The 18,862-nt window shown below is 37.4% G+C and overlaps 1 protein-coding gene across 1 annotated transcript in view; it reads right to left on the bottom strand.

The window, feature by feature from the left end:
• The window catches only part of rergla (RERG/RAS-like a), a 39,231-nt gene extending 34,021 nt beyond the window's left edge, over positions 1-5,210 (bottom strand). The window contains exons 1-3 of the mRNA XM_042511664.2: positions 4,983-5,210; positions 4,808-4,864; positions 2,393-2,466 (exon numbers count right to left, since the gene is read on the bottom strand). Of these exons, the coding sequence (XP_042367598.2) occupies positions 2,393-2,466; positions 4,808-4,864; positions 4,983-5,034 (183 nt within the window). The 5' untranslated portion in view covers positions 5,035-5,210. The remainder of the gene's footprint in view (positions 1-2,392; positions 2,467-4,807; positions 4,865-4,982) is intronic.
• Positions 5,211-18,862: the final 13,652 nt, after the last annotated feature.

The raw sequence follows: 18,862 nt of genomic DNA, 5'->3' as shown, positions 1-18,862 counted from the left end.
TTTTTCATTATTTTTGGACGACATACTATACAATGTTGTTTTTCATGATTTTTGGATGACATGCTATTCTGTGACGTTTTTCATGATTTTTGGACGACATACTATGCTGTGAGTGTGAATTTTTATGATTTTTGGGAAGGCATATTATACTGTGTCATTTTTCATTATTTTTGGACTATATAATGCACTATTTCATATTTTATGATTTTTGGTCAACATATTTTTGTGACAAGGTGGTATACTATGATGTTTTTATGATACTTGGATGACAATTTATACTTTGATGTTTTTTTATGATTTTTGGAGGACATATTATACTATGACTTTTTTATAAGGTCTGAGCAACATACTATACTATAGCACAAACTTTAGTATGATTTTTTTATGATTATTGAACAACATACTATAGTATGATGTTATCTATGATTATTTGAAGCTATACTACACTGTGATGTCTTTTATGATTTTTGAATGAATCACTATACTATGTCGTTTTTTTTCTTGGAGGAGATACTATACTATAACTTTTTTCATCATTTTTGAATGACATAATATACTGTGGTTTTTCCATGAATTTTTTCACAACACAGTATGATGTGTGTTTTTATTTTTGGAAGACATACTATACTATGATGGTTTTCATGAATTTTGAACCACATTCCATAATAGTATGATTTTTTGGCGACATACTACACTATGACATTTTTTTTGACATTCAATGCTGCACATACAAATCTGAAGTAATTCAGAGTCATTTGAAGTAATTTCTTTCAACAATTTTGGAAGGTTTCAAAGATTTTAGGACATTGCTCGGATTTAAGGACATTTCTAGAATTTTCAAACATTTGTAGGATTTTAGGATGGTTCTAGGATTTCTGGACATTTTTGTGATTTTAGAACTTTTCTTGGATTTCGGGACATTTCTAGGATTTTAAGACATTAGGGTCTTAGCTAGGACCTCTGGCACTTTTTTTATACACAAGCTCTGTTTTGATGCCATTTTTTTGCACTCTTACATATACTAAAAGTACAAAAACAATTCCCTGTGTGAATCGCCACCCAGCACCTTATCGGGGGCCAGATCTGGCCTGTGGGGAGTACGCTGGGTGTCACTGTCTTAGTGGGTACACAATACTACAAAATACATAAAAGACTTGAGGCAGTCAAAGTGAATGAAAAGCTAGAATACCTAAAACAAGGTGTGACCTTCAGCAGAGGCAGTTTATGTTTGTGGAGGTGAGCTGATGCTGTCTTTGTGCTCTAACTCAGATGAATGGAGGACTAAACTCAGGCTGGAGGCAGTGGTTCAGCTGAGGACGGCCCCATGCTCGACTGGCCCTGCAAACTAAGACGGATGAAAGTGCCTTTTTTTTCTCTTCACACTCATTGGGCTCTATTTTAAACACACAAGCACAACAACAAGCTCAGATCAGGAGGTGTTGGGTGCACAAGCTGTGTGGGCATCTCCACCTGCTATTTTAGTTCATGTATGGGTAGCAGTGCTAAAGGGCTGTGTGGACAGAAGGCGTTTTGTTATGTTTTTAACGGAACACATTTATTAATTTTTTTTCGTTCACCTGTGACAAGCGAACCATGTAAAATTACTTTTCTCTGACTCTTATTTCTCTGACTGTTGTCTCTTGTTTGTGTCTACCCTGTGTGTGTGTGTGTGTGTGTGTGTGTGTGTGTGTGTGTGTGTGTGTTCCTCACTTATGACAACTACTGTCACAATGCTTGTTGGAATGCATGGGTTTGATTGGCCATGTAGCATCACATGAGATGATTTACAACATATCATTAGATAATGACGTACTGCACTGTAAAAATTTCTCTGATTTTTGGATGATGTAGTAAACTGAAGTTTTTTATGATTTTTGGAGGACATATACTATGTTTTTTTTTATCATTTTTGAATCACATACTATACAATGTCATTTTTTAATATTTTTTAGAAGACAAAGCGTTCTTTTATGATTTTTGACGACATACCATACTATGACATTTTCAAGATTTTTGGATGACCTACTATACACTATGTCTTTTTTTGGACATTTTTGAATGACATACTCTACTATGACAGTCTTATGATATATGGATGACAATTTCCCATGAGATGATTTACAACATATCATAGGATAATGTAATGTAATAGGACTGTAGAATGTATCCCTCTGAGGTTATATTCTTAATATATTACCTAATAAATTAGTACATTCACTGCACAAAATAGAGCAGGGCTTCAACCAGACCAATGTTTGGTAACTGTGTGATCAGAGGTCATTTTTTTATGCTTTCTGTGGTTACTGGACTATCTAAATAGATACAAAATCTCTTTTTGTGAACAAGATGATCAACATCTTGTTGGTCTTGCTCCATCTCTGTGTGAACTCACCTGAGAGCACGGGTCATAGACCTCCAGATTCATCTGCTTCCCATCCACACACAGCCGCTTTCTGTAGATGCACTCTGTAAAAGGGAGAAAAGGAGCGATAAATCATGATGAGACTCATTTTTCTGTTGATTCTTTGTGTACAGAACAATAAAATGGAATCATCAAAGATAGCTGCAGCTGGTGAGAGACTTCCGCATACCAGGCAAAAACACACACACATCCTTATAATACATACACACTTCCCTATAATACATCCATGGTGCTGATCTGACCAATGGGAGCAGTTTGAGTTTCAGTGTCTTACCAAAGGACTTCAACATGTGGACATACAGTATGTACAACTTCTGAAAGATTTTTGTGGATATGAGGGTGAAAATATACACAGTTTGTAAAATAGTGATATATTTTCAAGTTCGTTTTTTCAACATACAATATTATGATGTTTTTGGACACTTTTCTCAACATCCTATACTATGACATGTCTCCACATGGTATTGTATGGGGTTTTAGCTTTGTTTTTTGGACACGTCATATTTTGACATTTTTCAACATACTATGCTTTAATGTTTTTGTCACTTTTTTGACATGCTATATGTTTTTGGCCATTTTTTTCAACATTCTATACTATAACATGTCTAGACATGCCATACTATGTGGTTTTCAGCTGTTTTTTGGACATGTCACATTTTGACATTTTTTTCGACGTACTATAGTATGATGTTTTCTGCCATTTTTTGGACATGATATATTAGGACGTTTTTAGCCGTTTTTTCAACATGCTATACTATGCTTGTCTTTGACATGTTATACTATGTGGTTTGCAGCTGTATTTTGGACATGTCATATTTTGGCATTTTTCGCCATACTATAGTATGCCGTTTTCTGTCGTTTTTGGAACATGCTTTATTATGATGGTTTTGGAATTTTTTTCAACATTCTATACCATGAAGTGTCTCAGCATGGTATACCGTGTGGTTTCCAACCCCTTTTTTGACATGTTGTTTTTCATAATTTTTGGACGACATACTATACTATGACGCTTTTCATGATTTTTGGATGACGTACTATTCCATGACGTTTTTCATGATTTTGGGATGACAAACTATTCTGTGACATTTTCCATGATTTTTGGACAACATACTATACTATGACATTTTTTTTATGATTTATGGAAAACATACTATACTATGTTGATGTGGTGACTTTGGACAACATACTATTAAGTGATTTGTAAAATAATTTACATTTATCCAAATTGGTTTGGTATGTGTTTGTGGATTGAATGATGCATTTTTAACACCTTAAATTACTCACAAATCATCCTACTCATTTGTAAATGAGCAAAGACGTATTTGTCACCAATACTGAGACAAATTTGCACCTTTTTTCTTTCACACCTTGCACAGTATCTCAGCTACACTCCCTGAAGGAAGGAAGAAAACAAGCTCAGATGAAACTAGATTATTCTTGGGGAAACAATAGCCTATTGAGCTGCTATCAGAGACTAATGTGAGTCATTCTCCCTGCAGGTCAGGCGGCTTTTCAAGGAGGCTGCACAGTGTTATCATCATTACAGCACCACTCCTCACAACACATCTTGGCTGACAATATTACAAAATACGACTAAATGGATCAAATATTTAGCCCACGCTTTCAGTATTGAGTTGTGTGCATGCTGACAGAAGCTGCAGTGCCTGTAGTTTAAAGCTTGGCAGCTGTTAACATCATGCAAAGTACAGAACATAAGAGAGTTTACAAGCAGAAGAGATAAGACGTTTTGGGTAGAAAACAGCAGAGCGAGTCAACCAGTGTACAGGACCTAGAAAACAAGCATACAAACATATCCAGATGATTGTGATTTTTGCAGGACAGGGATGTAAAGGAGCATGATGCTGAACATATGAGTGTGCAGACAGAAAAAGGTTACAGGGAGGGATACAGAATATTACACTAACTTAAGTTTACCATCATTGAAAGATATTTAGAATTCTACATACAAAAATATTTTCTTATTTTATGAAATAGATTTAACAAAAAAAATACAATTTACATCATTAACTATCTGATCAAATAATAAAAAATAGTTTTGAAATAAAATAACAAGCCCTAATTAATGGGGAATTAAAGGATTTTTCAATCTGGACCCTAATTTCTAATGTTAGTCTGTCTGACTCATAGAAAAACATTTTTTGACACTGATCCAATATTGACAGAGAGCGCTGCAGCCAGAGGTGTCAAAACAGGCTGAAATAACCACTCACGGCAGGTATGCTCCATCAATCTACGCCAATGGAAAGTATTTATTTTTGCTTTTTTTGGTTTCAAAGTTTAAATCAGTCCTGGTGTCTGTTGGTACAGAGGAAGGTGGACGTATTTCTGATTCCAAAATGTAATCACTGTGTAAAAGTGAATTACCTGAAGAGGACGCGTACTCCCCGATGAAACGCCTGGTGAGGAACCGCACGATAAGAGCTGCAGACACACACACAGACACACACACACAAACACACACAGAGAGGCGAGCTCAGTCAGAAGTGATAAGTTGTCGATCTCTGATGTTTAGAAACTTGCTGCACAGCTGCTCTCCTACCTGATTTCCCGACTCCTTCACTGCCCAGCACGGCGATCTTGATATCATTCATGTTCGCTGTAGAAACAAAACTAGAGTCCGGTACAGAAATATCTCTCACATCTCATGCATACAGGAGCTAATCAGTGAAATTGTTTGGTCAGAGCTGGTGTGCTGCCTGGCGTCACCCGCTGCACGCTGGCCGGGGGGCGGATCCTCGACAGCGGCAACACACCTAGGAGAGAAGGGGGGGCGTTTCCATCCGTCCATCCATAAATCCAGCCCAGAGATCCAGCCCATTAGAACCACATTTCCTTTCAACCCTTTGAAACCTAAGCAAACTTGCTTGATTTCTTTCAAAATAAATGGGAAGAAGGCAATAAGCAACAAAAGAATAATTGACCCCCCAAAATTAGCAAGAACTTTAAAAAAAAAAACAAAACAAGAAAATTACCTGAAAATTATTTCTTTTAAAAAATGGGGGGAAAGTGCTTAAAAATAAATTTAGTCCGTGTAATTATGATAATTATAAATATAGTTTTCTCTTCCTCTTTCCCTAGCATTTTCTCTTTAAAAATAATGTTCAAAATCTACTAATTTCTTGCAATCTTTGGAACATTTCTGACCAAGTAACTCATTGCCTTTTTGTCATGCGTTGAAACAAAAATTGGAATGAATGAAATCAAAAGTTTAAACACTTGTGAAAGGCATCTTTAAGTAGTGAAAAAAGTTGTGTCACTCCAGGTTTCAGAGGGTGTCCTGATTTTTTATTTATTTTTATTTTTTTTTCATTTTTTTTGTTGGCAATGAAGCTCCCAAAGAATCAGGAATTATACAAATAAATAAATAGAATTAATTAAAAAAAAAAAAAATTTTAATTTCAATTTTATGTGACAGTATAAGATGCAACAATGTGTAAGCGGCATGTAGCGGCATGCTGTGGCTGCAGTTTTAACCTTTTAACAACTGAATCGAGATCAATTTTATGGGCTGCATTTCAACACCTTTCATGAGCATTTAAACCTCTAAAAACCTGAGAAAACTGGACAGATTTCTTTCTTTCTCTCTCGCTCTCTATTTTTGTTTTCTTTTTTTGCTTTTTGCTTTTTCATGTAATTTCTTTGAAACTTTTGAAACTTTTAAAATATCTTACAAATGCACATTTCTAAAGATGTGCACAAGAAACGGTGAACTCGCAGGGTTCACATCCTGCCCAGGTGAACATGTCGTCAAAAGCTGGTATTTAAAGTAAATTATTTAAGAGCTCTTTGTTTTCTTTTGTTAGCTCCTGCATTTCCAAGCTACGCATGTGACTGAATAACTATCAATCATTTAATACATTACAAAAGGTAAACAGTCTAGTAGGTTCCCCTGCCAAACACATCTTACCCATCTTTTCTCTCCAAGTCTTTATGTTCTGAAGTGTTAAATCAGCCATATTTTAGGTAGATGATTTCCTGTGAAGTGAGTCCAGGTGTGATTGAGTATCTCTGGATGAAAAATGTGCAGGTCAATCTGCTAAATAACTGCACATTTGTGAGGCCAGCAGCCCCTCCGGCATTCCCCTTTTAAAACTGTGGCTGTAAATCCTGATCTTACGTAACATGCTGATAAGCTCCATGTTTCCATCAGCTGTAAACACACAGGCGGAGCAGAACAGTTGAGCTGCCAGGATCCACCTCCATTTCTAACGGAGGAGAGGATTTCCTCAAGGATTTGGTTTCCTCAGCACCAAGTGCTGCAGGGAATAGGCATAGCCATTCATTATGTGTGCCATGTGAATAACATAATTTCTATTTGAAATGTGCCGGCAGTGACAGTCTAACTGGATTACAGCACTACAGATGACTTTACTTCAGCACGTGAGTTCAGCAGGTCTCAGGTGTGACCATCTGCAATGCTACACATTGGGGAAAAATACGGTATATTATCTGATAGGAACTTATCATCAAAAATTAAGAAAACTCTTAACATGACACACTTGCATCCATGCCAAAAAAATATGCATGTGTCAAAATGGAACAACAGAGAGACATTATTCTTGAAAATGCACCATAATAAACTGAAACATTCTCTCCTTTTGCTCTCCTACAAAAGAACTTGTGTTGATGGCTCCTCTGTGTTTTTTCCCAGAAGTTAAAATTACTTCATTTCAACTTGTAATGTAATGTAATTAATGTCATGTAATGTAATACATGTTTGCAAAATGTCTTCATAAAGCTTCCCTCTGTTAGCAAATGATGCCTGACACTTGTCGCTGCTGACGGGCATGACTTGTTTTAGTTGTGGTACTGTCTTATTAATCTTTGTTTGCTGTGATTTTTTTTTGTGTGTTTGCTGTATGCAAGCTTTACATAAATTGCACACAGGGATGCAATGGGACAACGGAATGTAATGTTAAAATGGGGCTCAGACAGATTTTAGATTTTAGATGATGTTCTGTCATGTAGCAGAATCACACATTCTGTGACGACGTACCTTCGCTAACGGTGCTTGAGTAACACTTCCACAGCGACTCAGCGATAATGTTATGTTGCTTGGAGTGTGAACACAGCTTATATATTAGCACCCATTTGTGGGCCCATGGGTGCGCAGGTCTTAAAATGAGGTGTGGTCAGGTGCATTGTTGGAAAATTGCTATTTTGAGGCAGCAGAAAGCGACTGTAGCAATGACCAACAAAAACCTAAAGTTAGAATGGCGCAGTATTTTCCTGCTATATTAAAGACTGCAGAAAGTAAGAAGCTTACATAGGTGGATTCAAAACACGTGCACATCCTGCTTGCTACACACACAGTGACCTGTGGATGGGTTGTAGTGAGTGAAATGATATATCATTAATGAGAAAAATATGAATGGCGTTCTTTAAAATGCGAACATAGCAGAGGGCAGAGCAGAGCTGCTGTCGCACTCCACATCAAGGGAAACACGGTGTCCATTTACACACAAGGAGCAACGTAACTTTATTGATTATTTCAGAGGCTAAAAATTAAGTTCTGTTTCCTCTGTTGAGTTTGTATTTACAATTTTTAGTTTTGCTGCTTTCATGTCCCACAATATTTGCTGCAGTGACATCACTGCTCTGACTGCATTACACTCAGCAGAAAGCCGCTTGTTTCTCTAATTTGCCAAATCAGCGCTCTAAGTATCCTTTTGCATCTTCTATTGATGATCCAGGATGCTGCTGTTTTGTTAAGGCAACAAAAGCACATGGCAAACAGGACCAGGATGTCAACAAAAGCACATGCTCAGGATTGGGCAACAAGAGCACGGATGATTAGGTTTAGGCAAAAGAGGCACATGGTAAGATGTAGAAAAAAACCCATGACAGTTAGATGGGAAACAACACCGGACTCCTGCCTGAAAGTCTGATTGGTTCCACCGCCCCTCCCACCCACCGTCTGGGGACTTTTGTGCTTCTTATACTATATCGTTACTGGCAATGTTTTAACCTGATACCAACCAGTGGCACATCGTGTGGACAGAACAGGTTCTGTCCGGTGGCAGCTGACACCACCTGTCTGGGTATCAAGCTACCTTGCCAGGTGCTGCATATCACAACACCGCAACTTTTCTGTCCAGACGCCTTTCAGCTGATGCTGGGGGGCATATCATACAGCACAGAAAGGTGAATATTGGCATCAGAATTTTATGCCAAAATCACTAGAAATGCATTGGTATTTAACCACTTAAGAATGAAAACAGGCTGGAATTAGAGATGACACTCTGACTTGCTGATTCACATTACAGTCAAAACACACTTATTTAAGCACTAAATACAACCCCTTTGCCCCTTGTGCCCTACTTTGCATCCAGATTGCTCACAATTTAACAAGCAAAGCGGAGTTTAACACGCCCTAAATGCACTTGTGCAATGGACTTTAATTATCGCTATAGATCATTTGATGCTGGCCCTAAATATTATATATTATCTATGAACTCAGAACAAGTTGATGATGTCATATGCACATATCAATTTGTATTTTGGTAAATATCTTCAAATGGATTCAAGTGACCCATCACATTGTCGTTTTATTACAGTTTTGCACATTTTTGCAACAACAAATGGTTAAATAAATAAATAAATGTTTGGATTGATTTTTGAGTGCTGCTATGACAGAGAAAGATAATTAGTTGTGGCAGGTCATTGCATCTCACTGGTTAAGGTGCTAAAATTAGAGCATTCACTCGGGTTTTGTGTTGCCATCAATACTGATCAGAGCCAGAGGCGATAAATACCTGTGACTACTGCAGAGTCATTTGACCTGAATGTGAATGACGATTGCACTTAACCCTCACATTAAAAAGCCAAAGGGTGTTTTGTGCAGTGGAAAAGAGACTTAAGAAAAGTGAAGACCCTTTAAAGCCTTTCCTCAGGAGCAGCAGATATTCTGTAGTTCCTCAGCTCACAGAGATATTGTGATACACTTGGAGGTGAACAATAAATCATGTGAGAAATATAACCAGAATGGATTTTTTTTTCTGATCCAACAGCTACCTGTTGGATGAAACCCACTGTTTGACTACATGGTAGAACTCCTAAGAGAAAATGGAACATTATGTATGTGTATGTATGCTTCTCATACCATTTCAGAAACACATTGTTACTACAGCAAACAGTCATATGTGATCAAAAAACACCTTAAGCACAATAATAAACACAAAAAATGATTTATATATATTCTGAATGTCTGACAGAAACAGCAAAACCACATGAAAACTATGACAGTTGTAAAGTCAATAAGAAATGTCGTGGTAGACATGCAAATTAAGTATATTGAGTGAGATAGTCTATGTAGGGTGGATGGAAGCAAGGATCAAATAAATGGATAATGGACTTTCAAACAGAAGACCACTGTTTGTGTCCTGTTTGAAACCAAAAGTAACATAGTTACGTGACTTTAGGTACTTTGTGTACTTTATGTAAACAATACATAATACTTCACATAGAGTACGTTAAGTAAGTATGCAAAATATGTAAATTTACAGATACTCCGTAAAGAGAAGACAACACAGTCATTTAAAATAAAAAACTGCTACGAATCCCATCACTATATTACGAATGTCTGCCAGAAACAGCAAAGTCAAATAAATGAGCTAACATGGACATGCAGTAAACACAAAAATATTATAGGATACAAGTTTGTTTTTTCTTTTTAGGGGAATAAAGCTTCAAGCGTGAACAAAGACTGCCCATGCAAAACCCCATGTATTTATAGTCATATAATTAATAAAATACTCAGCCAATCTCATAGAAATATGTGAAATGGACACCAACTCAATAACCCATAATGTTGTGGTGGTCACAAAATATGTAAAAAATAACGTTCTGGGAACACGAAAACAATGGAAACTGTAAAGTCTACAAGAAATAGTATAAAAAGCGAGAAGGTCAGTGTAGGGCAGGGGGGAGGGGAAATGGACTTTCAACCAGAACTCTGCTATTTGTGTCCTTTTTATAACCAAAAGTCAATATAGTTGCATGACTTTATTCATATCATGTAAGTATACAAAGTACTTCACATAGAGTACTTTACATAACCATGCAAAGTGTGTAAGCTTACATCACTTACATACTGTACGTAGTTATTTAGTGATGTAGTTATAACGTCCTGCATCTATGTTCTTTTCCAAAACGTAACCAAGTATTTTTCTTTCTCTGAACCTAACCAAACTGTGAGTCTTTGACAAAGAAACTTTGAATTAGCATTGTTTTTTTTTTTGTTGCTAGCATGTGATTTCGACACATTTAATGCCACCACCTTGTATTGTGCAGTAAAGACGTTGTTTCCATTTAAAGTGTTTTGTGCTACTTTGTTGTAGTGTTTAATTCACAAGTCATTCGCTCTCTGTTATGATGTTGTTTGAAACAGCAGGTGGACAGGTGAAAGAGTTGTATAAAATATACAAAAAGACCTGAGCCAGCACTCACACAGCAACAGTCACTGCTGCTCCTCCTCAGAGCGAGGCTAATACAGGCATGTGAGATTATGACTTTGACTGATTACGTTATCACTGCCATGTGCTGATTATTATACATGTTATCACACAATGTAAATCAGCAGCACTCAAACATAAATAAGTTTTGTTTGGAACGGACTGAAACTGATACTATGAAATGCACTTTGGCAGGTTATCCTCTGTCAAAGTGTTCTGTTCATTGTCAGAGATATTCCCGTTGCAAAAGCACCATTTAAGGGGCAAAATCCCACCGCAGAATTTTCCTTATACACATGGTTCCACAGCCTGTAGTGTTTAACATTTATGGCAAGTTCTGAAATAGTGTTTTGAATGACACTTCACATAATAGCACATACTGTAGGTAGTGCAAAGATATGAGTTGAGGTTTTATTTTATCCTGCCTGTTTCTCTTTACCTTATGCCACATTGTGAATGATCCCAGCCAGCATGTTTCACATGGAGGCGGATGATGTATCATGGTAACGCAGGCCTCCTCCACTGTGAGCTGGAGCTGAAATGATAAAAGAAGCACACTGCATTTAGTGATCTTGCATTGATTGGGGGAAAAAAGCTATTTTTATTCTGTTGAGGCGTGTTTTTAAAAAATGCAGTGGTTATGTAATTAATGCAAATATCTGACAATTCTGTGCCTGCACCTAATGCATGCCCATGCCACCAAAATGTGAATACAAAAGCTAAAGCCTTCTAGTAGCCCTTTCATAGCTGTATAATAACCCGCTTAACTATTAAATAAGATCTAGGTCAAATACTTCTAAGTCACTAACTTTTAAAAAACATTTTAGACATCACTGGGCTATTGTGTAACAGTCTGAATAGGCCTGTGGGCAGATATTCACACCTCTTGTAAAAGAAATTAAGATAGAAAGTTACTCAAAATCCCAATCTGTTGTTTTGTTTAGTCAACAGTTATGGGGGTTCAGCCTTGTACTGCAGATTATAACTGCAGAGGTCTTTCGGTCCTGTAATCAATATTTGTACGGTCTTGAGATCGCAGTCTGTAAACAAAAAAAAACAGCAAAAAATTTTAAATAAAGTGAAAAGACACAACTTTGGTGGAACTCAACACCCACTTGCTGAAACTACAGGCACGGCTCTCACATATGGTACACACTAAAAAAGGAGAGAAGGTAGATTGTTAAAAAAAAAAATGCAGTTAGTGTATTCCTAATACTTGTGTGATGTTTAATTTCTGTTTTTCTTTCCAATATAGTTACAGACGCAGACTATCTCCTTCATATGATATGTTATCTCCTACATACAGGATGCTATCTCCTATGTAGGAAATAATATGAGATAAAATTTAAGGCCTGATAAGCCTGTTTTGAAGGTGAGAACACCACGCAGAATGAAGCAATTAGCACATGATACAAAAGGCATTAAAAGATCAGGAGATATATGCTTATGGCCAACGTTGCTTGCAAAAAAGACCCTGTCCTCTCAGGGACTGAACCTGACTCTATTGTTGAATACAGTTGTTTAACATAATTTTTATAGTGCAAATGCATAGTTTTTTTTCACATTTTTGTGAATGTTTATTTTGCAGTTTACAGTCCATGAAGCTCTCATCCAGGGATCCATTGAGACCACGATGCCACTTATACAGAGGACATCAGGACTGTCCTTGGGGCAAGATGGTGTCGCAAGATATGGATAACTGCATTTGCGGCTTTCATTTTGTTTGAACCCAAACTACCCTCCTGAACTCAAGTAGACCTTTTGCACACCAGAAGGTTGTCATGGAGATGCAGAGCAATGCAGTTTTCAAGATTAGTATCAAAGACTCTCAGTGCACTGTCACCAATGACTAATGGCAAGGCAAATGCAGTTTTCCATTTTCCGTGTTTGCCATCTTGGACTAAATAAATACATACGGCAATATAGAATTCCCCAGGGATGACGTTTTTCTGTAGAATGACACAGAAGCTTGTGTCACATGGTTCCCTTGTCAAAAAGCCTAAGGGAGTTTTTCCATTGGATTTTTAGATTATTGCAGAAAATATGTTCTGTGGCAAATGTTTATGATACCTACATGTCTTATTCAGCAAGATAATCTTCATAAATGAACGCCATTTTTAAGATTTTTGAATGCAGTTGTGAAAAGTAACAAGCTAACTTTACGGTCTGCCAGCACATTTGGTACTTCCGAACTCATAAAAAACTGTTGCATTGACAGTGCTCTTGGTGTAAGATTGCAACGCTTAAAGCCACCTTTAGCATTTACATGAGATGTCGTTGGACCAATCAGGTTTCAATGCGGCTGGACAGAACCAGTTGCAGTGTTATTATACGCTGGTGGGGAGCCATCTGCATCAAAATGCGGCCAGGTGGTGTCAGGTTGAAATACTACTGGTAACAACGTAATACAAGCAGCACAAATGCACCTATACGGCACACAGGAGGGAGAGGTGTTGGATGGTCCTGAACTTCATGCAGGAGTGCAGTTTTTATATCCGGTCTGAGAGGGGTTTTTTCTACACATTTCCATGTGACTCCTTCCCCTAATCTGAACCCTCCATGCCAGCATGTGCATTAGTTGATGTTCCAGCATGGCTGCCAGGTGCTTTTTTTGTCAAACATAACCACTTGCAGTGTAATCCTACCATGTGCTTGTGTTGACATCACAGTAGCAGCATCCCGGACCGTAAAGAGCAGACGCAAGAGGATACCTTGAGTGTAATAACTAGGGATAAGAACGTGTTGGCTATGAACCACCAACACCAAGGTGCATGACTTAACATCACGACCACAATGAGGCTGTAAAGCCATCTTAGGTGCGTCTCGGAGTGAAGACATTTTGTCATCTCATTTAGCAAGTTGTTAGCAACCATCTTTCATTAAGCTTCAAAGTTCATGAGTGTGGTATTTACTCAAGCAGTCTATGTCATAGAACAAAACGTAAAAGTCTCTTTACCTTGTGCTAACCCCAGGCCTTATTTCAGGCTTCTGACCAAAAACCCATTCAAAAAAAACCCATTGACTTTGAGATAAGGGAACTGAAGGTGCTGAAATGCTAACAGAGGTTTAGGTTTTAGGACTCATTCCTGGGGTACTTGCTCCCGCTATTGCACTCCTTGTGGACTCTGTTATAGATTCTAAAGGCTTTGGATGTGTACTTTAGTTCATTTCAAATGGAATTGGAGGTCCTTTTTTTAATTTTTACATTTTCTTCGCATTCAGAAGTGAAGTGCTCCTTTTGGGTTCTATCTTTAGTAGATGTTAATTTTGCTTTTCTGATGCTGTCAAGCTTTACTGATAGATTTTGGCACATTTCATAACGTGTTTCTTGCACCCAAAGTGCATAATATAAAATTGCAATATATTTTTTAAGGCTCTTAAAAAAAGAGAGACATATAACAGTTCACTGACATGATAACATCTTTGTCAAACAAGAACAAAAACAAGAAGGGTGTTGTCAAATAAAAATGTGAAGAGCAATAAACAAGTGGTGACGACGACTGTCCATGGGTGTCTTTGTATTGAGTATTGGATGACAATGCAGAGATCCATTGAATGGAAATGTCAGACCACTATTTTCATCCTTGTGCTTAAATCACGCTTTTTATGCGTGGGCTCTTTCACCAGAAGGAGGAGGTTGTTATGTATGGAGCACTATTATCTTCCTTCAGCTCACGGACAAAGGAGAATAAATAGGTCAGTCAAACAGAGAGAGCCAAGGACAGATGATTGCTGGATAGATGGAAACAGAGGTTATATTTATCTCAGTGAGTGCACTCCTTCTGGAACCATGACTACTTGAGCCTACCCAGACCATGGGCAAACATGCATTAAGATTAAAGATTTTGTTATGGCTGTGCTTTGACAAAAGAGTACAAAGAAATAAATTATGAAAGAAAACCATCAAGAATTAACAAAACTATCCACAGAACAACAATGTCAGTATTTATCTGTTCACACACTTGATGAGCTTGAATGAGCTTCCCCAGTAGAAAATGTTGAAGTAGCAAGACCAGGACCAGGACAGGTTAGACTGTGTCCAGCTGCAATTGTAAAGAGATGCTTGCTTGCACCTCCAAAATCAATCAATCAACCAATCAATGATTTAATTGTAGTGTGGAATTATACAAGGCAACTCTCTGCTCTGTAATTTAGGGTTTTTTTTGTGTTTTCTCACATTTTTGGCTGCTACTTTATAGATGGATGGTTTACTTATGCATGGACTCTGGCTGTGAAATGATTTAACTGTGTAAAGCAGTGATCCCCTGCAGGAACAGGACAGTACCTCACATACCAACATACCATCCCTTCATTATAAAGTGCATATCTCCTCTCCTTCTCTCCCTTGAATCCTCTGGATAACCTCCTGCTTGAATGGCTTTGTCCAGGATTTATTCAAGTTTCTGTGAATCAAAAGATATTACAGTTCCTGATATCTCGTTGGATACTGATGCGGTACTTTGCAGTACCAAAGATTTTATTGATGCACCAAAATTGTGTGATGGTTAACAAAAAATGAATTTTAGCTAACCAAATGTGCGGGTTGAAAATTACAGACAAAGACACAACTTCCTCCTTTTGTTTGATGTATGAAATTGCACAAAGAATGATAAGTCCAGGCTGATATTTAAATTTAGTCCGTTTACATGATGTTAGAAAAAGTCAAGTTATTGTGTTAGTCCAACTAACTAACTAACTAACTGGAGTTTTAAAATATATGTTAACATGTTAGGCCAACTGAAATTATACTAAATCTCTTTCATGTACACAACTCAAGCAGCCTGAACTGTTCCATAGTCTACACATTGGGCTTCAACCCTGAGTCGAGCAGCATAAATTCGTAGAAAAAAACAAAACAAGATGAAGGCACCGAGTAAAGCATATTGGACATACAAAATTTACAGCACTGACTTAACTGTGCTTGACTTAACTGTGCATGTAAATGTACTGATAGCTATTGAACTGATGCTAAGCTTAACTTAGCAGCTGAGGAACTTTTGACTTGTTTAATGCAAATTTTCAAAAGCATTCATGATTTTTGAAAATGTGAAGAACACATTATGACTTATTTAGGACTCAAAACTCAAAAGGTTAGGGCATGGGACTTGCCTTTGAACTTGTCACTCGGGACTTGCCTGTCTGGACGTGGGACTTGAGATTGGACTTGAGTGCAAATACTTGAGACTCACAGAGTTTGATGGTGATTGGAATGGGGGTTTCACAGTTTGCTGCTCAGGGCCGCTTTGTTTCTGTGTCCTTTATTTTTTTAATAATGTAAAGTTTTTCACAGTGAACTTTTAGTTTCACCCCATTTTTGGAAAACTGTAGACAGCAGCTCATTTCTCTCCATTAGCTGACTGCAGAGAACATTATAGGGAGGACAGATAGAGGCCGGACGCTGCAGATATGGGTCAACTCTGATGGATGGCAGGCGTACTTCACTGCTATTAATGGAAAGGTCTGGAGGCCCTGCAGATATCTTTAAACAATAACCACAGATTTGACTGAGAAAAAATAATGATGGAAAGCTTCTGTTTTATGCAGCAGGGCCCAGAATAACTTCAGATATTGAACATATAAGCACATTTACTGCAGTGACATCAGCAGTCTGTAGACTTTTCATGAAACATGAAGCCAACAGCATGCTGTAAGATGGTAATGCCTTGCTCCATCAGCTGTATAAAAGGTTGCTTGAACTGAAGAAGCCTCTCGGATTTAGAGGTGAGGCATCTTACACACACTTGTATCGCTCTGCGCACAAAATGCGCCTTTCAAAATCAGGCTTTGAAAAAATTACACATTAATTGAATTAATTTTTGAATTAACATCAGTCCAAATCATAATTAAAGCTGTCTGAATCTGAATATCAAGTATTAATTTTCAGAATATTAACCCTTTAAATGCCAGGTTTTTGTCATAATGCCACTATGTTTTTAGATGAAAAAGGAAAAAAAAAGAATTATTTTCAATATACTACATGCTATTTTCATTATAATTTTTATTATCATAGCCTGGGATATGTCAATGATTAGTAGCAACATTGATTTTTTTACACTAATATTTTTTGTGCACTGTCAAATAATCACGCTCATACCGCCCTACACACAACATGCGCTTTTCAAAATCAGGTAATAGAAAATATCATATATTGATATTATTTTCCACTCTCATTGAGTTTAGTTTTTTAAACCAGCATCAGTTCTAAACATAAATACGAAATATTCCTTAATTTTCAGAATTCAGAAGTTTTTGTCACGATGCCACTATGTTTCTCGATGAAAGAAAGAAAAAGGAAAAAAAAAGATAAGCAGTAACATTGATTGTGACAGGTATGGTAAAAAAAAAAAGAAAAAAAAGGTGTTGGAAAGATGATGGAAATTAGTAAAAATTACAAATTTCAAGGCAAAAGCCCAGAATTACACCCAGAAATAATACATACTTTGATGGCTGTGGGATCAAAACATGTCAGTTTGAATGGGTTTCAGTGGAGCATTTTTTGCACTTAACAATATGAATGTAACAATTTTGTTTACACAGTGCATTTTAGACTTATTGCAGGAGCTGAGCTGGAAATTCAAAAATTACACAAAAATACACAGTCTTGCAAGAATTAAGTAATATGCATGCACACAACCAAAATGATCAAAAAATGAAGAATTAAAAGTGCGTGAAATGTGCAGAAACATTCCCTAAGGTTTAAGAAAGTCAGCCAAGTCCAGTTGCCTATGATTTAGCACTTAGATTTATCTTATGTTCACATTATATCCTGTATACACTGAGTTTTCATCCCATGTGGACACAGAGGTATGGTGGCTGCCTGTGATAAATTCATCATCCAGCTCTTCAGCCCGTAGTCACCTCACTGACTTGTGCTGAAGGATCATGTCAGTCCACTCAGATCAGCAGCTCTTTTGTCCCACAGCACCGCCACATGTTGTCAATGTCTGTCAACACTCTCACTTATCCTGAAAAGAAGTTTTTATCTTATCTAGCAAGTCTGATCTCTGCCTGAACAGCTGAAACATCAGTACACACACCTGGACACAGCAGACACCCTCTGCTGCAGCTCAGGCCCACATGAGGAGGCCCCGTTCTGCTGCAGCAGCACACTGATCCATGACTGGAGCTTTCACTCACTGGCTTTGTTTCTGACCACAGCTGCCTATACTGTACATTATCTGAAGGCTGGGGGTGTGTCTAATTCAGGTGTGGCAGATTATCCCATCAGGTCCAGGTGTCAGGGGGGATACAGCATGAGATATGAGGGAGTGCCTTTTCTTTGCATTAGTGATGCTTGATTAAAGCTGGGGTAGGCGGTTTCATTGTAGCGTCATTGGGCAAAAATCCCATGACAGGCTTTGAGCATATTGTTAGTGAAGTGGTCTGAGAGAAAATTCGGCTCCTGAATTTTAGTTTTTATACTCAACACTGTATTGTGTTTGACATAGATCTGTGTCCCTTCATGGACTAAAGATTGCAAAAATGAAACCTCAAAGGACGTATGTATCTTAGATTGCAATTAGTTTGTTGTTTGGATTTAACAGAATAATTTAATCATTTAAACTCTGTGTTCAGCATCTACAAAGGAGTGTACATTATCATCTGATGTGATACGCAACAGAAAAATCATAAGGTAACGTAAGTATTTCAAAGTAATATCTGACAAGCCGTGCTGGAATGTGATATTTTAGGCATGGCGCTATCTTAAGATCATTATAAGTTAGTGAACTGCACCACATGTCTGTGAGGAATATTATAGCAATATAATAAAGGCATTAAAAATGAAATAGTGAGATATTGTGAAGTAGTTTTGCTATTCTAGGCATAATTATAGCTATTTATATTATATTATTTATATCAGTAGGCCTGTTTTTTTTTTTTTTGGTTTTTTTTGTTCTTTTTGATCTTCCAGGACCTCATTGTGTTTACTGAGGTATCAGACCTCACTGGCTTGAAATTACAGGTC

This window comes from Plectropomus leopardus, chromosome 22, assembly GCF_026936395.1.
Source record: "Plectropomus leopardus strain MGB_pleo_1.0 chromosome 22, ASM2693639v1, whole genome shotgun sequence".
Taxonomy (NCBI): Eukaryota; Metazoa; Chordata; class Actinopteri; order Perciformes; family Serranidae; genus Plectropomus; species Plectropomus leopardus.
The sequence above is the reverse complement of the archived record's forward strand: the minus strand, read 5'-3'. Positions and strand labels throughout refer to the sequence as shown.